Below are 25,246 nucleotides of genomic sequence, written 5' to 3' on the forward strand. Positions count from 1 at the left end.
TGTGTTATATGTTATAAACTGATCCTTTAGCGACCAGGGTATTTACAGTCTGAAAATGAAACTTTTGACACAGTGGGTATTTTACAGAATAATTCCAGTATTTTCAGATATATTTCAATTTGACAAACGTTTTTAAGCCAATAAAGATAAGATGTCAGTTTCAGAACTATATTCACAATACAAAATATAAAAATCAATAAAACCACAAAGTGTTCCGTTTCCTGAACCTGGCTCCACCCCCTCGGCGCTTTAAAAGGAGCGCATCTCCGCCTATGCGAGTGACATCAGCATCTTCGTCTACCAGCCGCGCGCAGCTAGCTTAGTAATAACGTTAGCAGCTAGCATTAGTCGTCCGCTGGGTTTACCGTGCATCATATACAGGGTGTGTCATTTCACTGTGCGCTTAATTTATCTGAATCAGAAGTATGTCGGTAAACGGACCCGGTAAAGACTCCACAGATGCAAAGAGTGGCGACGGACAACAGTGAGTCGCGGTTTGTTTATTTATCCGTTAGCCAGTTAGCGATGTTTGTCAGCAGCTCATTGTTGTCAGCAGGCGTGCAAAGATGAGCAAGCTGTTTACTGTCTACCTTGTTAGCATATTGTAATACACCCGCTTATTATCACACATCAGCTGTTTGTTTGTGTGTAACGTTAGACCAGCTTTGAATCACTCGTCATGTATGAAGCACTAATGCAGGCCTGCTGCGACCCTTTAAATGCTTCATTGGCCTTTCTTTGTCGAGCATTACGTATGTTGTTATCTCACAGGTAAAGTATATGCTGGTTATATGGTCTCGTTGTCTCTCAGGTCAGAGTTGTCTTTGTCTGCTTCTGGCCTCGTGGACGTGGACGCCAAGCCCACCGCCCACAGCTTCAGATACAGTCTGAACTTCCCCAGCATCGGCCAATGCATCGTGATCAACAACAAGAACTTTGACAGAAGAACAGGTGTTTATATTTTACCTTAAGATGAAACTTATTCTAAAATAAACTGCTGTGAAGACATGGTACCACTGTAGACGATCATATTTGATGCAGAACCAGGTTTAAATGTAATCTCTGGTTTTACTTGGTGCTGAAACACTGGAACATAAAATTATTTCTTAATAAGTTTAAAAGAACCATCTGGTGGTAACATCTACTCAAAGACTTAAACATTCATTTAAATGGTAAAAACCCTTAGGTTTGTTTACCCGAGACGGACAAAATAACTGTTAATTGCTCACGACAGGCACTCATTTTATACACTAATGTACAACAAAAAAGTACTTTATAGTAATGGTTCCAAGTGCTTCCTTTTGTGATATGTTCATTCTCCCTTGTTGGCTTCAAGGTTATTTTCCAGCAATTGAGGGAAAAAGCCACACTGGGATTTAATACTGTGCCATTTTTTTAAATGCTCAGTTAATTTAGACTAAAGCAACAGATGAGTCCACCGTTAAATATTTCATGAGGAGTAAGGGATAAGCTGGCTGGAGAGGTGTCTGTGGTGTCCCTGTCCAGTTGAGAGTTGGGTGTACACAAGCATCTCCACTTTTGAACCTCAGTTAAGGTAGATTTCGTGAGGATATCCTAGTCAGAAAACTGAAGAAGAGACTACTTCCTGGGATCAGAAGTATGTAGTGAATACTGAATATGTGAAACCGCCTTTAATTGTGCGGTGATGATTTCCACTTCTATGAGGTGTTTGATCATCACATGCTGGATGAGGTTGAACTCCGTGGCGATATCTCTGGGCAGTGAAGGCTCACCGTTCTTCTGTCTTGTGACACGTTGATGTTTGAGAGGTAGATCTTTTCATTATTTGTAGTACTTGGCCATCCACAATGCATCTTGGCCTTTTTGTTGCAACATGTTGTTCAGAGCAGGGCTGCTGATATGTGGCTAGGAGTTGTGTGAGATCCATGAAAGTTCTTTTATATACAGAGACGGACATCTTGGTGTTCAGCAAAGCAGGTCAATCATCTTGCATCCACACCTTTCATGAGACGACGAGTGTGCTCAGGGAACCAATTTACTCTTGTTGCTGTGGATCCCGTTTAACTGCGTCCCATGCCAGTTAATTAGAGAACGATAGCTCTGTGTCCTTTCGTGAAAATGAGAACAAGCAGGCAGTTGTATTATCCTCGTCTCTGCATCATTGCATTTGATTAGACAATTCAATAACTCCCAGTGCGGCAAACTGTCAGTGGCTCTCCGGGAAGTTCAGGTATCCACATGACTTGCAGTGACTTGGCATGCATCACATGTGAACCCATGGTTTGATAAGTTCCTCTTTTCAAGTTTAATGGGTATGGTCACTTGGGTATTGTGGCAGAATGCAGTAAGACGGCCATTGCAGAATTGGCATGTCTTTTTGGTGTTCATAATCTTTAATTTTAATCATAATCTTTCTTATAGATCCTTGGATACAAAGGCCTAATGTCTACAATAGTTGGAGATAATGTGTGAAAACATGAGTTGACCGTAGTCCTCGCTGCCTACCCTTTTTATTGTGCATGAAAAGCTGAAGAACATTATATGCCATGATTGAAAGAGCCTCTATTATCTGTCTGAGAAGACCTTGGGTATCGGTGAATACATCTTCAGTGCTTCAGTTACTGTACGATTTGTCTTCTTTTGCCGTCAAGACTTGTGTTTTGACAAACTAGTCAAGCAGGACTAACTGAGTACACATGACTACTTGGTCAACAATGTTCCAAGAGCAAGTACATCATATGAGTGGGGTGGTGAGGCCTGCTCAACCGAGAATAGATTCCTGTTATGGTAAATATGTGCGTTCTGTAAATCCCCACGCACGTTTCCAAGAATATTGCAGCATGTTGCGCAAGAGCCAATAAGACTTTGTGTAAAAGCTAGCAGGATAGGTGTGGTCCACAGCCCCACTCTGTGAAATAAAGCAGATGACCACAGTTACTGTAGCTAACAAACTAGAGGTGTTCAAACCTGAACACAAGGGTTCCAGACGGGATGATGTAGACGATGTAGTCTGACGGCACACTACATGGTTGTTCTCCTAAAACAGACATTTTGACTTGTCATAGTGGGAAAGCACAGGTGTTGCGAATGACGTTAACAATGCCTCTGTTTTATTAAAATGTTCCAGTCATCCATGACGGTGTGAATGCTATTCAGCCAGCAATCATCTTGTTATTTACACCTGTTTAGGTGTTCTCACTTTTTTCTGGCTGATTAGGGTGAAGATATGTGGAGCTTTATGTGAGGTAACCAGACGTCGATACAAATCAGAAAAGGTGCGCTTGATAATCCCACTGTCACTGTACAGGTTTGTGCAGGTTGAGCGTGAACAAAAAAAAAAGTCTGTTAGGAGAATGGCCTGAATCCCTGGCTCTGTGAACAGAATCGTAAACAAATAGACTAATGAACACCGAAACAATCACCTGTGTGGCAATACAGGGCCTTTTTAAAATTATTAAGAAAAACAAATGTGTTTTGCATACAATCTTCCTACAGTCTGTCCAAATGGTGAAATCTGCTAAAGAGGAAGGAATATATGTTGGTTCCTTAAAATTAAGATAGGTTTTTGTTGTGTTCAAGTAACCAGATTCTTTTTGTTTTTAAAGGCATGAATCAACGAAACGGTACAGATGTGGATGCAGCCAACGCGATGAAAGTGTTTGGGAAGTTGGGTTATAAAGTGAAGGTTTACAACGACCAGTCAGTCGACCAGATGAAGCAGGTTTTAACGTCTGGTAAGCTTGTTGCAAAACAACAAAATGCACACACACACACACACACACACACACACACACACACACACACACACACACACACACACACACACACACACACACACACACACACACACACACACACACACACACACACACACACTGCTGTCTTTCATATCATCACGTATTAAAGATGAAATCCTATTTCTTTTCATTTAGCGTCAAAGGAAGACCACAGCTGTTACGCCTCATTTGTCTGTGTTCTGTTGAGTCATGGAGATGAGGGCGTGTTCTTCGGTACCGATGGCTCAGTAGAGCTCAAGTATCTGACGTCTCTTTTTCGAGGTGATCGCTGCAAGTCGTTGGTGGGAAAGCCCAAACTCTTCTTCATCCAGGTATTGTAAGAGTTTGTCTTTTTATTATATATATTTGATTTCCCCTCCTCCTGCACTTTATCTTGCTAAAATGTCTAACCTGGTCTTGTTTTGTTTGTGTGCACGTCGAGTAGGCTTGCAGAGGCACCGATCTGGACGCAGGCATTGAAGCAGACAGTGGAGAAGACTGCACCACCAGGATCCCTGTAGAAGCTGACTTCCTCTATGCCTTCTCCACAGCCCCAGGTTAATACTCACTCACACACATACACAAAGGTATATTTCTAGACTACTTGTTACCCTTTTTTTGACCCTTTACTGCCCACAGGCTACTACTCATGGAGAAACACCATGACTGGGTCCTGGTTCATGCAGTCTCTGTGTGACATGATCAGCACACATGGAAAAGAATTGGAGCTCCAGCACATCATGATTCGAGTGAACCACAAGGTGGCAGTAGAGTTTGAATCTGTCTCCAATTCACCCGGCTTCAGTGCAAAGAGACAAATCCCATGCATTGTGTCAATGCTGACCAAAGAGATGTATTTCTCCCCTTGATGTTGTCTTTCCATCGGGAGACTCCAGCCTTCATCTGCAGAAGAGAGGCTGGAGTATGTGTATGAGGTGGTGTTTGTGAATTATTTTTAGTTTATACTGTCTGACTGAATATCTCTTGAAAGTTCAGCTCATATATTTCACAATGCTTGGCATTATAAGGTTCTTTCTGTGTGGAGTACAGTTCTGAGATGTGAGGCATTGAGTTTTTGTTTGTATCCCTGCAGGACAACAATTACAGATAACATAACGGAAATATGGAAAGATGAAATTGACCGTATAATTCCAAGCTCTGTTTTCTACCAGTGAATGCCTCTCTTCTGTTTTATACTAAACACATTTCAGGGAAATATTTTGGGAGCCAGTTTGATAAAACCTTTTTATGTTTGATCATGAAAACATAGATGGGCTTCCTGCCCTCCAACATCAGCAGTTTTTAACTCAAGTTTCTAAACAAAACTACAGTCTATTTTGACGGGATCATGTGTCATTTCTGTGCCTGTTTTTAATCTTTCTTCACTATTGAGTCAGTGTAGTGACTGCTGACATAAAGGTTTACAAACCAAAATAATTAATCATTCACTGAAATATTAGCCTAAGTAAATTAAGGATAATGTAGCAGGAACACCCATTAAGCTATCGTGTTGGTTTGAGAACTCAGTGTAATTGTTAGTTTTTCATTTTCTAAATGTGAGACTTCAGAGCATGCATGAGAAAAGCCAGCCCACTTGCACGATACTTTTATTGGCTCATTTCATACTTGAACACATGTTTACATTTCATGTCTAAGGCTGTAGTTAATGTATTTCTTTGGGGTTTTTTAAAGTCAAAACAAACGGGATGCTTTTTCATATAGTTGTTTTTTTTGGCTATAATTCCATAACACAATTTGATTGTGTACTGATCCAGGTGCTAGTCATTTGTGAGTAAATATTTCTATATTTACAGCAAACTAGCTGGAATCAATTTTGCTGTTAAAATATCACTGTTTGACAATCCAGGTTTTCTGTCGTATCAATATACTCAACTTTGCTATGAGCATCATTTTGGGCTTTTTTTTTAACATTGCTATTTTGTAAGCAGTGATACTGTGAGGTTGGTGTAATGTTATTTTCTGAAAAATAAAAACCACTTGTCAGTGTTCTGTTGTACAGCAGAGTCACTGATTTAGTTTTTAGGCTCTTACAGTGTAACAGTTTCATTACTAAAGTTAAAATGCTCAATTTCTCAAGTCTGGCCAGTATTCATATCTCATAGAGCTAACCTTTACAAACACAGTAACGGGTCTACTTGTGCACACTGTTGAGTGTAAACAACCAGGATTACTCCAGATTTGCCACGAGGTGAGAAGAACTGGGCCACCGGATCCTGAGGCCCTGGGCCAAATAAAACTGGGCCTGAGATTCCTTCACCTCAACTAGCTCTCACACACACGACAGGCCACTTTGTACCTGTTCGACGTACTGAACACACACACACACACACACCAATATACAACTCCAATCATAAGTTGATTTAACAAATTGCAATTTGTTCACCTTTGTTAATATTAAGAATATAGTCTTGGGATGAAATCTGCAGGAGACACAAATAATACTAAATCATTCCTAACTCATGTGATTGTATTAGCTTTATTGTATGATTGTTTTTATTCGGCCATACATTCTCAGGTATAAAGATTAACTGGACACTCAACATTTTCTTTAAGCTATAAACTAAAATATAAATGTTACGTGATGAAACGCCAATCCTGGTGTTAATATTGATATTTATTATCAAATTTATATATAAAAAAGGATTTCCATGATGGCTCAAAACACCAACTACAGTTTGAAATCATCCCGAATCATAGACTGTCCGCCCTACTCTGCTTTATGGTCTATCTTACTCTAAATGGACCATAATTTATAAATGAACATCATACTGTATTGAAGAAGACTTGTAACTATAGCGACTGAGACCATAAACTCATGTTTACAATGTTTACTGAAGTAATAAATCAAGTGAGAAGTAGGGTCATTTTCTCATAGACTTCCATTCAATCAGACTTATTTTTGCAACCAGAGGAGTCTCCCCCTGCTGGTCAGTAGAGAGAATGCAAGTTTAAAGACGTTTCCGCGTTGGCTTCACTCTTCAGAACTGGAGGTTGCCATCTGGCCCTAATTTAATAAAAGGACAATTCTGAATTTAACTTGACCGTTTGGACTAATCAAAGTTCTGTTGCTTTTGTCACTCGTGGTGACGTAGGCTCAGACCTGGGTGAATTTTTGCAAAAAGTTAAAAATGTACTTTTATTAATAATTGGATAAACAATTAATTGATTGATTCAAATATGTTTTACATATTATTATGAGTAGTATGCTTTATACATATAAATCTGTGTCTGTTCTGTGTGAGCTTGCGGTAGAACAAATGTCCCTTTGGTGCAAATAAAATGGAAGTAGATGATTTTACATTGAATCGTGCAGGTGTTTCGTTATTGCTGGCCACATCTTTGTGCCATTGTCGTGTGTTGTTGAGCCAAATATTTGCTGAACTTCTTTTGGTGTTTTCAGTCATACATCAAATCGATTGTTATTTTTTGTTAACAATTAGATCAGCATAAGATTGTTTTACAATTTCCACACATTCGCTCACATTGATGGTCTTCCAAAAGTGTAAAATAGGAGTTTACGTGTGGCCCTTGAACGCAGCACAAGTCCTCGCCTCTTTCGTCGCTGTAAATAGGCCTTAATACTCTTTGACATTGGGTTAGTTGGCTGCAGCGGACGGCGTGTCAGGTTGCTTGTTATTTCTCTAATTTCCCATGGAGCACCTGTGTTTCACTTTTATATCGCCGTGCTGCAAACTCTGGAGCAGCACAGGGTGTTTTCTTTTACTCTGCAGACCATTTCTTTAATATGTCTGAACCAGTTTAAGATCACCACCCAAAGAAACGTAAGACATGCGGTGGTCTAAAAACAACGTCCTACAGTGAAGAAACAGTAAGTTGTCTTTCATTTCCATGCGGACCACCGTGAACTTTGCCTGAAGCGGGAATGGAGAAGTCCCTTCCCGTCGCTCCGCACTCTCTGGCTCTGGTGCTGTCGCGGGTTCGCGGAGAAGATGAAGGGGACTCCCCACTATCATCATCACCACCACCACCACCACCGGCCGTGCTCTCGGTGAAGGAACAGCATCACTCCGGCTACGAGGTCTTCGCGAATTTCAAATCCGTAAACATGCAGCATTTCTGGAACAAGGCGCTGACACACGCGCTGTCTGAGATCTTCTACCTCGGCTGGATTGATGAGCATGTGCTGCTGATTCAGGGCAAAGAAGTTCATCTTCAGGTCCTCAGGAACGGGTGGACAAGACGGACCCTCAAACCCCCACAGGGCTTTGCCATCACGTGCATAGGTGAGTATGTTAAGTTAATGCTATTGCAGTCAACTGGAATTAAAGTTGCACAGGTAGTCCTTGCATAGGAGTCGTTGTTTACCACTTGATTTTTTTGTTTTTTTGCATGGGAAAAATGTGGCCTGCAGCATTGCCACAAAACCATGCCTACCAAAGCAGACTCATCCACCAGTAAAAAAAAGAGAAATATTTAAAATAAGTTGCACAAATTAGCAGTATAAGCGAGCGTTTAGAGTTTAGTGTTTACGATAAGTAAAGTGTGCTGTGACAATGACTAAATCTGACAAATCTTGACCACAGAGTCTGTCAGAAGACGACTAGATGACACAAATAAAGTGATTTAATGTAATGATGTAATTTTAAACTCTGGTTGGTCATATTAACGTGCATTGCACCATTTAGCATTATTTCCATCTTAATTATTATTATTATTTCCAAAACAATAGCTGCACGCCTTGAATAATGTTGAACTGGGGAAGACTAGTTTCAGGCGCTGTGACCTTTGCTACTGGAATAAACCGCAAAACAAAGTTAAGTTAAGAGACACCAACCTTCTCGGAGAGACTTTAAAGTTCTGCTTACCGATATTTTAGTAATACTTGTTTATGTTTGAGTTACTGAATTGACTTTTGATATTGGGTCTCTCTTGTAAAAGAGATCTTTAACCTCCAGAATTAAAAAAAAAAAAAAGCTAACTTACTACCGGTCAATTGAATGGTCAGCCCTCAGAGACCTGAATGACTTGCGAGACGCAGCTTACTTATGAAGACCTGAGACTTGGTTTGTAGGATGAGTGCACTCCTCAAATGCTAATTAGATGTGCTCAAGTAACAAAGAACTAAACGTGAAAAAGACAACTCTAAAGATTCTTCTTTAGTCTACCAACGTGTCAGAATGTGCTGATTGGTATTAATACTAATAGGACTCTCCTTATTTATGATAGTGAGTGAAAATACTTTCCCCTGAGCTTTTAATATGATATCGTCTACTCCCTCTGTGAGTCAAGACAGGTTGCATGAAACCAGTCGTGGCTAGTCCGATGCATTTAGGCAGAATCTCATCTTCTAACTTCAGCTGCTTCACATCAGGCAGTTTACTCATTCACAAAGAGGAGACGGGACTCAGGCCCAGTTCTACTCCAGCTCAACATTCCCACACTCATACTCACCTTCTCCTGACAAGGCTATAACTCATGTATGTGCTGGGACAGGTTTGGATGACTTTATTGTCAGCAAGTCTAACCGCTGCACCGATCATACTGCCCTCGCAGGCTTCTTTATCCGAGTGCGTGTGCAAATGAGAGCGATGCGTACAGCATGTCATACATTACCTTGTTCATGTCAGTTTCACAATAGAGCCTCAGTTGAGATCGTCAGCGGCATCAACCTGTAGCAGAGATAACAGAACATGTCAGAAAACACTCGTTTGTTTGATATAGTGATCATTGTGTCGCTATCTTACACAGCAAATGCAGCATATTTAAAGTTGCACTCATCAATATTTTTATTTTAACGATGGGTCAAATGAGTTTGGGTGTTATGTGAAAGGTGTTGCTTGTTATTACAAATCAGAAAACAACTGTCATAAACATTTGTTGCACATTTTAGCATCTTTCAGCTTATTGTTTTTTGCAGCATGCAACCATCATAACAAAGTGATAAACGTTTATGAAATAAAGCAGGAACCTTCTGAGAAAATGAGCTGAGGTGTTATATAAAACATTAAATTCCTTCTATTGAACAATTATAGCTATTGTTAAGGTCGTAATTTAATGACTAAATTGTGTTTTGGGGGGAAACCCTGTACTGTATATTGTTGCAACAGTATATGTAAAGAATTGTTAAAGCTGCTGTGATCAATATTTTTATAAAAACAATGGATTTAATTAGATTATGTGTTATGTTAAAGGTGTCACGCGTCGTCACATATTGCCAGACTATGCAGTTCCCCTCATCTCAGCTCATTGTTTTGGGTTAACGGCAACTTCGCTGATTTTTTTTTCACCACACTATCTGTTTACATTAGCATCATTTACAGCAGTTGTATAACAGTATCTGCCTGTAATTTTACAGATATTTGAACTCAAACTTTTGGATTAAACAATTTGTCTCGAGTCGGCCTGTAGCACCTACTGCTACGGCTCAACACTGACCAGACTCTTCATTGTTCCGATTGAACGGTTGCTTTTAGTGTGTATTGTGTGTTCAAACACTTCTACAGCTGCTTTCATGTTATCAGATGTCTACATTGAGCTGCTAGACATCGATTGAAAAAGGTACGTTATAGTCCAAAGGTAAATCTTAAAGACGCTTGTGCTTATTTTCGGAGTCTGTCCGTCAGAGGAAGTGACGTAGCTTCACTGACACTACTGGAGCAAACACAGATAAGCTGTGGAATGTTTGTCTTATAGCTAATAACTCACCAGACTCTATAATGCCAAAACCAACAGAGCTTATAGGCTGTTGGTCCACATGCAGATGAGCTACTGATATATTTTTCACCAATAAACCCACGGTCTATCGGATAATTAACTTGGAACAGGACCAACGGGGGAAAAGTAATTTAGTTGTGTGGTTGCACTGCATGCAACGGGGATGTGGCCACCACATTACTGGTCAGCATAATCAATCTTTAGTTTTATAGCAAGCTCATTTGAATTCAAGCAAGAGTTACATTTTAACCATCTGGCCTCTTTGAGATCACCTAAAAGAACTCTAGCATGCAAAAATGTTTTAGGGGTGTGTTGTTTATTTTTATGGAAAATGTCTGTGAGTAATGATAATAGTATACAGATAAAAAATAAACTACTGCAGTGTTGATTTTCTAGTATGGGCTGCAAGTTGCTGCGTGACTCATTTGACTTCACGAGACAAGTTCAGACAAATGATGCTGTTCATTAGCTGTGAGTGCAGATGGTCAGCATTTGGAATAATGTATACTTGCAAAATCATGCAACGATGTTATCTTTTATTAACACGTTTGTTTTAAATTAACATGTTTTGCACAAAAGACTGTAGGATAAAAACGGGAATGGATTAAAATCTCCATTATTTAATGAATAAATAAATCTAGATTATTCAAATGATCTTCATGTCTTAGATGGCTGAAGTCATATAGCTGTTGTGAAATGCATTTTTGGTGTGAGATTTGTAAACATATGCAGTTGTGCACATTACTCGCATACGAGTAAGAGTGCTCCATGTTTATATCATGCAGATTATCCACCAAACTGCCTGGGAGTGTTTGATTAGGGCGGAGAGCCAAAAAGTAGCTGGATTACAACATTTAGACTAAAGTTGTGGATTTTCAGCTGTGTGGAAACAAAGTGTTTTTTTTAATACTGACAATTCAATCTGATTAACAGAGGGACTTTGTATCCGTTAGCAGGATACAAACAATGGACTGGGAGGAGTGTGTGCCCTTAAGGAAGGAAAAGTGGAGCATTTGTTCAGGAAAACACTATGGCACTGCATTCCCTGCTGTAGCAGAGGCCTCCACTGGAAGGAAAGGGAGGGTCCCAGTGGAGAATTGGGGGAAATGTTAAACGCAGCGGAGAGATTTGTTGCCGTATATCTTAATGTCAGATGTGTTATGTAGGCTGTGGGCTGTGGTGAAACTTTTGTCTCTTTATTTGGTGTCTGGCCTTAAGAGCTTACTGCGAAAAAGACGTGTGTTGTCCTAAATATTCCACTGGAGGGCAGACCACCGGCAAAAATGGTCCTGTTTGCAAGGAAGTTGAATGAATTTGTAACAGGCCACAAATCCTTTAAAGCTCAGAACTAGTGTGTTATATAGCAGGATAGTACTAGCAATGCAACATCTGTGGAGGATTTATCCTGCATGCAGTATTACATTTACAGTAATTACATTTTATTGGTAACATGCCTTTAGACAAATCCAGTCTTACGATGAGTTGATGTACTTGTCTTTTTGTCAGCAAGATGTAAGAAAATAGTGAAAAATATCCATTGTAGTTCTTCAAAGGTTTCGTCTGACCAATCGCCCCCAACCAAAAGATATTCAGTTTACTGTCATATATGCACCCCCGAAAAAGTATTAGATCCTCACATATGACCAGTGGATGTTTTAGGCATTCTTGCTTGAATAATGTCAAACAATTAATCAGTTATCAAAATGGTTTCCAATTAATTTTCTGTCGACCGACGAACAAATGAATCGACTGATCGCCCCGACTCGAATTGCTTCACATTTAGAGTGAGTAGGGCATTTTATAGGATATCTTGCAATGTCACTGTGGATTCGTGGATGTTTCATAAAATGCCATCTTATTATCAAGACATCTTGCTATTTATTTCTCCCAGTTTAGTGTAATAGTTGTTGTAAGACAAGTGTTGGAAGGACCTCAATGTTTCGAGCAGCGACGCAGGAGTATTTTCTGTCCGTGACAGCTCCATCCCCCGTCTGTGAGGCGTCTGTCTGCTTCTATCTGGAGTAACTGGCTCTTTAAGGGAACAGCACTCAAAAAGGTAACAGCTATGAGATCATCGGCTTGCGTCGTCATGGCAACAAAGGCTGTTGCAGTACTACTGAGAAATAAAATGGCTGGCGTGGTGTCGCTCTCTCCCTCCTCCTCCTCCTCACCCCTCCTTCCCTTCCTCTCCTCTTTCTCTTTGGTATCAGTGAACTGGAGCAGATTGGTTGTGACACCGCCACCCCCCTCCTCCTCCTCCTCCTCCTCCACCCGTGGCCCGTCCTGCCCTCTCACTTTGCTCCTTATTCTGTCCCTCCAACCGTCCATTCACACTCCACACATGTGAGTCAGCAGGAGTCTGCAGCTAGCAGGAGCTGCCACTCTGGATGTGATTAAGGGGATGCTTTGGGGTTTTTCTTTTTCACTGACAGCTCCGCACGGTATTAAGTTACTGAATCAACCGGTGGAAAGCACTGATCACACACAAAATCGGGACGTTGTAGAATGGTTCCCTTTGGTTGTGGCCCCGTCAAGTCTTTAGCTTCAGGTGAGACACAAAAAGAGGACGGATGGTGGTTTAAGGGCCCCCCTCATCCTTCAAGAGCAGAGGGTGAGGGAACACGAGGGGAAGGAGGTGAGGATGGAAATTCAGCCAAAGATTCAGAGCCTGAGCTATTCCCCGGACAACATCTGAGGGCTGAAAATATATATATATATATATATATATATATATATATATATATATATATATATTGTTCCTGTGTGTGTTTCGAGCTGTTGATATTTGCTCTCCTCTCTGCCTTATGCATGTCCTCAATCTCTCTCTCTCTCCCTCTCTTGCATCCTCTCCTCCCCTCCCCTCAGCCTCAATCACCCAGACACAGACGCATGCATGCTCACGCAGAATCGCGCGCAGCAGGCGGATGCGCGCATACACACTTTCTCACACTCACACACACACACACACACACACACACACACACACACACACACACACACACACACACACACACACACATACTCACACACCCTTCCTGGAGGTGCTGGGAGCAGCTGCAGCATTAGCGTTGAAAGAGATTTGCCGTTGACTGGAGTTTGCATCCCCCCCTGTTAATGAATGGATGCTACGGCGATAGAATCGGGAGCTTCTTCATTTGGATTGCGGGAAACGGTGGATTTCTATTCTTGAAAATTTATTTATTTATTTCTATGCTCTCCATTTTTTTCTCCCCACCCTCTCCTGGTGTGCTGTTGTCGAAAGGACGATGGGGTCTTGTGCTTGATCGGATAAAGATGGAGGTGAACGTGGCGTCTCCGGTGCTTTGCATACTATTGAGGTTTCACTGCCCATTAGGGTGAATGGAGCTTTTATTTTATTTTTTTAAGTGGGCTCTTTTGTTTTCCGGGGATCGGCCGAGCACTCCTGTGGTGAATTGAGCTGTTGTCGAAAACTGGGCCTCTTAAGCTTTGAATATTTGACCATCCATCTATCCCCTCCTTTCTTCCCCTGTTACCGTCTACTCAAAAGGAACAAGCGGATCCCAAAACCTCCACTGAAATCTCTCCACACCGTCCTCCTTGCTTCCAATGCCCCATTTCCCTCATCTCTACCCCTGCCCCCCCCACCTCTCTCCCGCTCCCTCCTCCCACATCAGAGCGGCTACGTAATGTGCCTCCCTACGCATGCAAATGGGGATGCTACAAATGGTGGCTGGGACTGATGCCGATGAAAGGGTGATGCCTCGCGCAATCACCTGCACCTTAGCCGCTGCTGCCATCGCTCCAGATCAGCCTGGGAGAGCCCAGCAGCCTATGACAACCACCCACAGTGCGAACACAGTCGTTTGTAGCTTGCTCGTGGATGTAAATGAGACGTGTGTATGTGTGTGAAGGCGCACACTGGTTCCTGCCATGTCTGGTGTGTGATCGCTCTAGCGGGACGTTCTTACTGATGCGGGGGAGGCACTGAGCCTGAGGTTGGTCGACCTCCCCCTGCACACACCCCCCCCCCCCCCCCCCCCCTCCCCTCCCCTCCCCTCCCCTTCCCTTCCCTTCCCCACCTCCCCCCTTCCTTCCCCTTCTCCCACCCTCCACCTTATCCCAGCCCCCGGGGGGTGAAGGCCACCTGGTAAAGGGGTCACGATGAAGAAGAACCGCAGCAGCAATCTGCGGCGGGCCTGGCCCAGCTCGGAGCATACCGAGCGCCCGCTGGAGCACAATCTCTCCCGTGGTGAGAAAGACATCCGTGTGCAGAAGCAGCATCTTCCTCCCCCTCCTGCTCCTCATTTCTCTCCGTCCCCACCAAGTTATCGTGCACCAGGTGAGTCTTTGACACTCCCACCAACTGAGGCTCCACCCTCTCGCTACGCAGAGCAAAGACAGTTTGATTTGGGGGGGCGAAGGGCAGAGTTCAAAATGGACAAAATGTTCGTATGATCAAGTAGGAAATGATGGCAACTTCCCTTTTTTTCATTACTTGTAATGTCTAATGTATCAAGTGAGGTCAAACTGAAATAGAGAACAAATACTTTGGATACTGGACACTCATTTTAAAATTCAAAACTGTATTTCTGTGGGTCCAAATAACCATTTTACTTCCTGACATATTATTCCCACCTCCTTCATATTTACTGATCTGTTTAAAAATGTTTTTTTCATCACCTACAAATTGTACAATACATCAGTGGCATAACCACGTGTGCCAAATTTAGTGTCAGGTTCATATCTTTCTGCCGTCTTTGTTGCTTCGTTGTACGATGTGGAACATAAATACGACAACTCATTTCCATACTATACTATATTATACAAGCACAGGACGGGGATCCAGCTTTTCTCATGTTGACTAAAACGAGTAAAGCCTCGTAAAGCCACATAAAGCTTAAGGGGCTGTGATACTAAGCAGAGATAACGTCATCGTGTTGCTTCACTGACCGCTCCGTTGAGTGTGGTGAGGAGGCAGGGCCCTGCACACATTTCAGCTCAGGTAAAAGAAGTGTAGATAGTAAAATGATCACAAAACTTAAAAACGGCGATCGATGAGGCGACATTAATTCACCTGTTTATCCGTCCACATCGGAAGACATAATGTAAGGTTAAAAATCAAAGATGGAGGCTTCGGTAGTATATTTTATCACACAACTCTCTAGCGATCAGCAGGTTTAGGTCAGAGGACAGGGTCAGCTACAGCAAAGGTGCTGCAGCGATGGATTCAGTGTGCTGCTTTACAACCTTTAAGCAGGGCAGATGTTTGCTCTCAGAGGGGCTTGAAGCCGGGCCGTCTGGTTGTAGGATGATCTCACTACTCACTACTGCTGACGGCAAAGCCAGCTTAATTCAACAAAGGCTACAGAGAATGTCTGTGTGTAAGCCGTCAATGTGGCACTAAAGTCAGTTCTGTTTTGTTCAAATCAAAATGTGTTGGGTTTGATTGTGTAAGCATCCTTTTTTTTGTGTGCGTGAGACCATGTGAAATGAAAAGCAACGTTTGCAAAAGACTCAGGTGATCTCACACTACGGCTGCTGCAGCAGCAGCTGCCTCGTTATGCTAACCTACGAGAAACGGGAGGAACGAGGGGCTAAAGGAAGCACAGAGAGGAGGGGTGGAGCTGTTCGAAGGCAGCATGCAAACTGCTGCTGTTTGACCATTACATCATAGCTTCACACGCTGCGCCTGCTGTTCATTCATGATCTAACAGTTGTGCCTCCTCCTTCTTCTCCTCCTCCTCCTCCTCCTCCTCCTGCAGGTGACGTGTCTCCGATCAGCATGTCACCTATCAGCCAGTCACAGTTCATCCCGCTGGGGGAGATCTTGTGCCTGGCCATCTCTGCTATGAACTCTGCCCACAAGCCGGTCAACCAGGAGGCTCTGGTGGAGCACCTCACTGCCAGCTTCCCAGGTACGCTCCTCTGACCTCCTTCTTAAGGAAATGGGACCGCACAAAGCATGCAGAAAGAGATTTTTGAATAAATATACATCTAAGCATGTGTCATACCTGGTTTATTATCTCCTGATTTGTTATTTATTAACAATTAGTCAATTAAGCGATCAATAAATCGGACCATATTTTAATAATCAACTTATTTTAGGTCATTTTTCAAGCATCTTTTCAGATGTGAGGATTTGCTGCTTTTCTCTACTATATATGATAGTAAACAGAATACCTTTGGAATTTGGACTGCTGTGTCGGCAAAATAATACATTTGAAGATATCTTGTTGAGGAAAGATAGTGGACATTTTTCACTATTTTCCTACATTATATAAAAAAAAAACGACATGCAGCCCTAAACTTGAATAATAAATACAGGCCTAAAATGTAGAAAAACACTTCAGCTCCCTGTGCCATTCATTTCTTTGTTTTCTCTCCTCACATTCACAAGCGATATACACACATTTATTTATAGGACATTGTCCATGAACACATTATGTTGTTAAAGGGATTTGAAGAACCTCAACTAGACCAGTATTTATTTTTAAATATTAATTCAGTGACATCATGGAAGTAGCACATTTCCTCTTATTATAAATTAAAAATCTAATCATATTATTATCTCTCCATAAAGGCATAGTTCAGATTATTTGAGGTACTTATCCATGTTCAGTGGATCAGCTCTTCTACAGTAGATGGCGGTCGTCCCGCACGGGAGCAAACCAATGTACTGCTGTAGACGGGGGCAGCAGTACAAAGGCCCACTTTAAAACAAATGAATCAGTATTAATTTAAGTAAATGATATATTTAGAATATTGCCTTAGCTTTATCTTGCTGTCAGACAGCCCTGTATGATGGGGAACTGAACTTCAAAACCACGAGACTCTGTTGACAAAAACAGTATAGATACATTTCCCTTTCAGTTCAGTTCCCCGTCTGAAAATATTTTAGGTGGGCCTTTCTTTTAAGAAGTTAAAATGTGTTTTAGCAGTACATTGCTCTGCTCCAGTGCTGGTATTCTTGTCTGCTTCTACAAACTTCAGCCGTGCTGACCACCATCTACTATAGGTAATAGACCAACTATGGCTGAATACCTCATACAACCCCACCACAAAAAATTCAAACTATCTTGGGAAATTCTAAAAGCACTAAACAAAGATTTCCCAGCTCTTAAAAAATACTATGATCTGTTTTTTACTGACTCCAAATTGTTGCCTCATTCCAAAAAATTGTCACAATGTTTAATTTAATGGGTTGAATATACGTAATGTTTTAACATTATAGTTATTTTCGTCTTTACTAAAATGTATAAAAAAATTAAATCCTAAAATGTATCCAAACACTGTTTCAAAGCACAGGTTTAACCACTGTGTAACCAAGTTGTCGGTCAAATATGGGAATGGGAAGCATGTCCCTCAAATGTATCTCTATTTCGATATGATGCCTCAGTGAAAAGGACTTGATCTTATAGGTTGCATCATTGCTGTATAAAAACACACAGGGGTGATGTAATGTCAGGCAACACAAGACCATGCTAGACAAAGGTAATGAATGATGTTGTAAATTGACTACTTGTAATGTTGATTTGGTCATTTAAGCTAAGCTCTTGAGATGACTGATTAAATATCGTCAGGAGTCATCTAGGAATGAGTGTTAAGTTTATTCAGTTTGTTTTTACACATTAAATCTTAGATCATGGTATCAGTTTTATAGTATATTTATATATATATATATATATATATATATATATATATATATATATATATATATATATATATATATATATACACACACACACAAGTCACGGACATTACTTAAAATGTCTGAGGATTTGTGTGAGCTGTGGTAATTGTCAATTTTTGATAAATCAGGTTAGTCAAATTAAAAAAAATTGTTTTTTCCACGTCTCTAAAAAAAATGCTTTTCGAATATGTAAAACTCACCTACAGGTTTTTAAAGATATGCAGAAAATACCTGCAATCATTTTCTAGAGAATTAAAGACATTTTTATTATTATTAATTTAATTGTTTATTTAAAAATAGAAGGAAACATTCAATGTTCAAAACAATGAACAGCTGTTACAACTTTGATGTACCCACCAATGGGTCTGTTCATTTATTTATTCATGTACTGCCAAGCTAAATTCAAACCAATGCAAGTTTAGCTTAAATTCTAGTGAGATCATAATGAATATGTCAAGCTTAGTTTTAGAGACGTGGAAAAAACGTGGCACAATACATTTACAATATCTCTGAGATGGTGCATCCATGAAAAACGTTGCAACTTTGGTTTGAAAATGTCACTCCGCATTAACATTATATAAAACGTGAAAGAAATTTTTCGAAGAAGATGCAGAATATGCTATTTTATTTTATTTTATAAGATGGGGAATTTAAGGGAAACAGTTCAATGTAGTTGGATCTTCAAAAAAATCTTCCCATTCCCATCTGTTACTCATAATTGTTCTTATATTTAATATGCCTCTGGTGAGATTATATATGTTCAATTTAGATTTTCATTGATCTTAACTTAACATGCATTGGGTGACTGAAATTCGTACGAAAATAATTTTTTTTCTTCAACAATAATCTGTCTCCAAATTGTCTCTATGCTCAGACAAACTACTCAAAATGTCCTGTGTTTGAACAATTTTAATGTAAAACAAAATGTTATCTGAAATGTATTTGTGCTCTAACTCTGATCTGTGTTTCCTGCAGGCGTGCCTACACCCAGCTCTGAGGTTCTGCGACATACCCTGAACATGCTGGTGCGAGAGAGGAAGATCTACCCAACTCCAGAGGGCTACTTCATTGTCACCCCCCAGACCTACTTTATTACTCCTTCCCTCATCAGAACCAACAACAAGTGGTATCACCTGGACGATCGGCTGCAAGAGCGCCAAACGCAACAGTCACAGCAGCAGCAGCAGCAACAACAGCAGCAGCAAACTCAACAATGCACTTCGCCTCAGTCTGGCAACGTAACACCATCTACACCTGGCTGCCTGAGAGAGAGGCCTCCTCGCAAGAATCACAATGACTCATACAACTCCTATCGCGAAGACTCGTCCAGACTTCACAGTAGTAAGTCACCAAAGGAGCACAGGGGAGATTCTTATCAAAGTAAGCCCCCCAAGGATCACAATGGCGGGGAACCTCCACCAACCACGTCAACCAAGGAGCACCGAGGAGAACCTCCGTCATACCCTTATCCCCCTCTTCCCACTTCCCCTCCTGCCCAGCAACCGCCGCCTCAAGAGCCCGCTGATAAGAGCAAAAGCATCACTTCTTTCCCTTATAAAAGTGACACTCTGACCAAAAAGAAAGAAGGAAGTGGTGGCGGTGGAAGCGGCGAGAAGCAATCCAAAAGGTTCGGCCTCAGGCTCTTCAGGCTGAGTTTCAAGAAGGACAAAATGAGACAGCTGGCCACCTTCTCAGCCCAGTTCCCCCCAGAGGAGTGGCCTCTTCGTGACGAGGAGGTGCCGACCACGGCCATTCCCCGCGAGGTGGAGATGGAGATAATCCGCCGAATCAACCCTGACCTATCAGTGGAGAATGTGGCAAGGCACACGGCTGTGATGAAGAGGCTGGAGGAGGAGCGCACGCAAAAGAACAAGGCAGGGTCCTCAGCCCAGCACAGTGCACGGAGCAGGAGGGGGAGGGGCCACAGGAGGGCCCTACATGGGAAGTCCCGCTCACACAGCAAGCCCCGAACCTCCAGGGGAGACCCGTCTGAGGGTTCAAACTGGGACCTTTTGTTCATGGAAAGGGATTACCGCTTCTTTAGCCACTCGTTAGTTCGCTCGCCTCGGGAGGCCATGTACACCTTGGAGCGCAGACGAAGTGGAGGCGCAACGTACCTGGTCCATAGCAACCCCAACATTACTGAATCGTACTGCCCGGTTACTCCCGAGTGGGACGTGTCGGGGGAGCTAGCCAAGAGACGGACGGAGATGCCCTTCCCAGAGCCGTCGCGCGGGACGTGCCAGTCCAGAGTGCAAAGAAGTCACAGTCACAATCAGGACAGGAAGTCCCGTCACGATAGGTCAGATCAAGCTAAGGAACGCTCTCGGTCCATGGACAACTCCCTCAAGGGCCCGTCACTGGGGGTGCCAGAAGACTTTGACCCCACTCTGGAGGAGCGTAGTCATTACTACACTGATGATGGCACCCTGCGCGCCACGCAGAAGTCCTCCCACTACTCAAGGATCATGTTCTCTGCTGCTAAGTTCCACTCTGATTTTAATGTGCCTGATTTGGGGAAAGGGAGTTTGGACGAGTCAAGGATCCGGAGTACGATGGAGAGGAACAAAAGCAGAGACAGCTTGCCATCGTACAATGAGCTAATGGGACTTTCTCCTAAGCCCTCAGCAGATGAGTACTTCCAGTGCAATACGTCAAATGAAACAATCCTAACTGCCCCTTCGCCTCAGGCAAAATCAGAATATGACACATTAACCTCATCAGGGGGACTCCGAAAGGGCTCTCCGGCTGACCGCCAAACGCCTCACCTCACCTCTCCTCACACGATGGAGTACAAAGAGGACTTGTCGGCAGCAAAGGGACAGAACGGCTCAGTGCGACTGACGCCAAGCCAGACGCCGGAGCCGGTGCAAAATGCCCGTTTGACGCCACACCAACACAATGTAGATCCGGGAGGGGGAGGAGGCAGCATGGTGATCAAGAGGAAAGAGATCTTCAGCAAGGACACTTTGTTCAAACCTCCACACAATGCCTTGTCCACAGGCTACGTGGACAGCAGCTACACCAAGTCCGGCACATTGCGGAAAGCCTCACATGCCAAATCAACAGAGGCCCTAGACAATCCTGAGCCCCAGCAGCCTTCCAATTCAGCCACTTCCTCAGCGTCACCGGCAGTTTTACAGGGCTGCCTAGAGCCAACAGTCCCCTCCGCCTCCTTTGACTATTATAATGTATCAGATGATGAGGAAGAGGAAGAGGCAGAGGATGACTCGCACAAAGAGTTGGCGACAGCAGAGGACAACAAGGACCATGGGGAAGTGGGTGGTAATGGCGGAGGCAGTGGTGGTGGTGGGGAGGGAACCATGCAGTGGTTACTGGAGCGGGAGAAGGACCACGATCTGCAGCGGAAACTGGAGACCAATCTGACCTTACTCAGCCCCAAGGAGACGGAGAACAGCAGCAGCCAGAAGTCAGCCCATTCTGCCCGTTTGGACAGCATGGACAGCAGCAGTGTCACGGTGGACAGTGGCTTCAACTCCCCCAGGTATGTGCTCAAATGAGCAGTAATGAATGTATCATCTGACGCTATTTTCTTTATAGTTTGCTCTTAAAATGTTACGTCTAAGAGGGGGAGGTAAGAATCAAGTAGAACAAACATCTGGATTGCTGTCAAACTGGATGTTGATATATGGATGTAAACAAATGAAATAAAGCTAAACCAAAGGCGATGGTAACTCTGAACGCCTTAAGGGCAGTTAACCTCATTTTTGACAGAACCAAAAACTTTGCTTACGTCACCTCTAGATCGAACACTACTTTATTAGGTACACCTGTTGAATATAATGTAATCCAATACAATCTATAAGAAGTTCATAATGTTCATAATGTTTTTGGTGAAATAATACATTTGAAATGTTAATTATTGAGATTGTATTACAGCAGATTATACAGGTGTACCTAAAAAAATATCTGTATTCTATATTTTTATTTAATAAATATTTTTTGGGTATTTTAAGAGCAGCTCTTCGTGATGTGTTCCAATGCTGCTATTTAAAATCAGATAAAATGTAAAACTGTGAGGACCAGTTTCCTACTTTAACAACAGTCTAGTAACATGTGTTACTTGTTGTGAAATCCTGCTAAAACAGAACAAATTGTTTTCTATAAAAAGTGTTGTCACGCTCACACTTCATAAGTTTCGACTCTGAACTTGGCTGTGGGGTTAGCTGATTATGTGTAGAGCACGTTCTGACCGAGTATTTCATTACAAACATCAAAATCTGAAGAAAAGACCATAAGCACCACTTTCATGCTGAACAATAAATACCTCTTTGTTTTCTCAATAATTTATTAATTCTATTCATTCTGTTGGTTGGTGTATGGATAACTGGAATCATATTTAAAGCAACTTGGATCACACAGCTGTGAAACTGCCGTGTCCGTTTTATTTCCTTCATCTTGGTGGCAACAAATGACTTACCAACCTTTGCTTCAACTTAAGATGAGAGAGACAGCTTTTTGTTATGTACAGAAAAAGCAGCTGAACTAAATGATCCATACAATGCATCAACATGAAATGATTTGTTGAAGCTTCATACAAACATCTGTTTATCAGACAAACACACCTACTAGCTAGCTGCTCCTTGAGTAAAACATGAACACACTGCTGCCGTTTAACATTAATGAATCACTTGTAAACCATTTAAACATGATTAACCAGTTGCCAGAGAGATAACTCCAACAATTGAATACTGCACTTCCAGGAAGTTGTTGGGCAGATTAAATAAAAAAGTCAAATCAAAGCGGCAGAGGCAGAGATATCCTGACTTCTATTAAGCTCGAAATACGTTGAATGAGACACTTCCCATAATGCAACTAAATAGCATCCGTCCTTAGACCCTCCTTTTTGTAACACAAGCTTTCTGTCAAAACATTCTCAGTTAGAGTGGAGAGAAAATAACCCCGATGACATCATCTGGGTTTTAGAAAGCCTCCATCAGAGCCACAGGAGACATTATACAGCTCTTCATGTGGAAAATTAATAGAATTAATTATTACAAATTATACATATGTAAGCTCTAAGAAAGATTACTCTTCAGACATAAATATTGTGCTAAAATATATTAAATATGAGGAATAAATAATGTAAAATTTGCAATTTACACAACATGAAGCATGTGCATTATATAAATATGATTGAATTAATGATCAACTTCATATATGGTTATGGCTTCTACTCAGACTCAAAGTTGCTTTATTCCATTTGATTTTTTATGTTTTTTCCTGGATGAATGACAAAACAACTTGTGATTATAATGAGAGAAAACCTGGAATTATTTGTATTATTGTTATTCTCAGTAACTACAATTCATCTGCGTTTTTCTTCAGTCTGTAAAACCTTCTGCAAATTGCTTCCATTTATTTCACTGGTATTCTTCTTTCTAGCCAAGCACACCTTATGGAGATACACAATGTGAGATTTGTCGTGCATTTTGAAAGCAAACGCTTGACTTTCTGTTGTCTCTTGTGCAGAACGCGTGAAAGCCTTGCATCCAACACATCCAGCATAGTGGAAAGCAATAGACGGCAGAATCCAGCGCTGAGCCCCGGCCACATCGGCACGAGTAGTATCGGACTGCCATTCAGCTTTCGTGCCATCCCAGAACCCCCCACCACACAGCCTGAGAAACTCCAGAAGTCATCGAACTGCCTGGCCTCCATCACCAGCGTCTGACAGGCAGCACAGACTGAGACCATGAAAAGGTGGTGGAGGAGGAAGTGAGGTGTTTCACCATTTTGACCCTCACTTTCCTCAACCAATACACACAAACACACACACACACACACACACACACACACACACACACACATCTTCAGACTCCTGAGAATCCATTTACTGGGACTGTTACATAAACAGGCATGGCTTCAAGAGACTGTTCCCACAGCTTCAAGAACTTTACTGCAAAAAAGAGAAGAAAAACTACAGAATATCAAGACCAATGTAGGTGAGGAAACCTACCTGAAGTACTTTGATTTTTGGTGACATGGACTCTAGTTTGGCTTATATCAAGATTATTGACTATTGGTATTGGAAAGTAGTAGACTATAGGATTCAAGTTACATTTGGAAATATCAAAAAAAAACTTTTTATATTACTTAACAATACATGTCCAATTAAATGTTCTCCTTCCTGAAATAGCGTCAAGTTCTTCAGGACAATTCAATGTCAGCACAATGTCGAGACAATAAAAGTTGATCCTGAGAACAACGAATGAAAGATATAAAAACATAAATCAGCTCAGATTTGTGTACCGCAATGCAAATGATGTATGTATACTCGATACTTTTGATATCCTAATTATTATAATGGTGGTATTAAAGATGCTATGTGACCAAAAATGGTGTCTGGACAAAATGAGCTGCACCCCAACACTCACATGTACATCCCAGATACCTCACAAAGCAATCCCACCGCGAGGTTCATTTAGCGTCTGATCTGGAGCTTTTGATACCATCACATGATCTTCCTCGGTAGATCGAGTTTGCCAAGCTGTCAGAAAAATGGAAATATCTACATCTACTATTCCCTGAGCACTTTAAGGACTTACGTAGTCCATATTTAAGTGTAATAGTTGAGATTCAAAATATGCATAAAAAAAAAAAAAGAAAAGGCATAAACTGACTTGTTTCAGCTTCTCAAATGTGAATATTTTCTGCTTTTCTTCATCATCTATGATAGTAAACTGATCAGACAAAACAAGACACTCTGCACATCTCCATGCACTTTGGAAACTTGAGTATATAGACCATGTGATTAATGGATAATATAATCAGTAGATTAATTAAGAATTGTAGGCAGAATGATTACAATTTGTGACTTCAGTTGCTACTACTGCTGTAGACTCAGCCGTTGTGGTTATGAACGGACACCGGTTCTGTGTATTATTTATAATCAGACTATTGTTTCTAGAAAGTATTCATTTTAGATCTGAAATGATTAGTTGATTGATCAGCAACTATTTTGATAATCAGGGGATTGTTTGAGTCATTTTTCAAGCAAAAAAAAGCTTGATTTCAGCTTTTGAAATGTGAACATTTGCTGCTTTTCGTTGTCTTGTAAGTAAACTGAACATCTTTTGCCTTTTTTAACTTACAAAGA

At 41.6% G+C, this 25,246-nt stretch overlaps 2 protein-coding genes across 3 annotated transcripts; both read left to right on the plus strand.

The window, feature by feature from the left end:
• The first annotated feature begins 288 nt into the window (after window positions 1–288).
• casp3a (caspase 3, apoptosis-related cysteine peptidase a) lies at window positions 289–5,809 on the plus strand. Its single transcript, XM_068727148.1, has 6 exons — window positions 289–484; window positions 812–951; window positions 3,588–3,716; window positions 3,915–4,090; window positions 4,204–4,315; window positions 4,398–5,809. Exons 1-6 carry the CDS (start codon window positions 426–428, stop codon window positions 4,625–4,627), a joined length of 846 nt encoding a protein of 281 aa, XP_068583249.1. The 5' UTR covers window positions 289–425; the 3' UTR covers window positions 4,628–5,809.
• Window positions 5,810–7,401: 1,592 nt separating this feature from the next.
• On the plus strand, window positions 7,402–23,957 carry stox2a (storkhead box 2a). Of its 2 annotated transcripts, none has more exons than XM_068727280.1 (4): window positions 7,402–8,023; window positions 16,199–16,351; window positions 19,102–21,631; window positions 23,620–23,957. In XM_068727280.1, the coding sequence occupies exons 1-4, from the start codon at window positions 7,663–7,665 to the stop codon at window positions 23,819–23,821; spliced, it is 3,246 nt and encodes a 1,081-aa protein (XP_068583381.1). In that variant the 5' UTR covers window positions 7,402–7,662; the 3' UTR covers window positions 23,822–23,957. The 2 variants fall into 2 exon arrangements, with proteins under 2 accessions (XP_068583381.1, XP_068583382.1); XM_068727281.1 differs by lacking the exon at window positions 7,402–8,023 and adding an exon at window positions 13,389–14,775.
• Window positions 23,958–25,246: the final 1,289 nt, after the last annotated feature.

The sequence above is a fragment of the Cebidichthys violaceus genome, unplaced genomic scaffold, assembly GCF_023349555.1.
Source record: "Cebidichthys violaceus isolate CVI_PGR_0920_01 unplaced genomic scaffold, fCebVio1.0.p SCAF_4, whole genome shotgun sequence".
In the NCBI taxonomy this organism is placed as follows: domain Eukaryota; kingdom Metazoa; phylum Chordata; class Actinopteri; order Perciformes; family Stichaeidae; genus Cebidichthys; species Cebidichthys violaceus.

Coding starts and splice junctions, on each gene's coding strand:
- casp3a (XM_068727148.1), top strand. CDS start 426: ATGTCGGTAAACGGACCCGGTAAAGACTCCACAGATGCAAAGAGTGGC. Junction 485..811: donor AAGAGTGGCGACGGACAACA/GTGAGTCGCGGT, acceptor GTTGTCTCTCAG/GTCAGAGTTGTCTTTGTCTG. Junction 4,091..4,203: donor CCAAACTCTTCTTCATCCAG/GTATTGTAAGAG, acceptor CACGTCGAGTAG/GCTTGCAGAGGCACCGATCT.
- stox2a (XM_068727280.1), top strand. CDS start 7,663: ATGGAGAAGTCCCTTCCCGTCGCTCCGCACTCTCTGGCTCTGGTGCTG. Junction 8,024..16,198: donor CTTTGCCATCACGTGCATAG/GTGAGTATGTTA, acceptor CTCCTCCTGCAG/GTGACGTGTCTCCGATCAGC. Junction 16,352..19,101: donor CCTCACTGCCAGCTTCCCAG/GTACGCTCCTCT, acceptor TGTTTCCTGCAG/GCGTGCCTACACCCAGCTCT.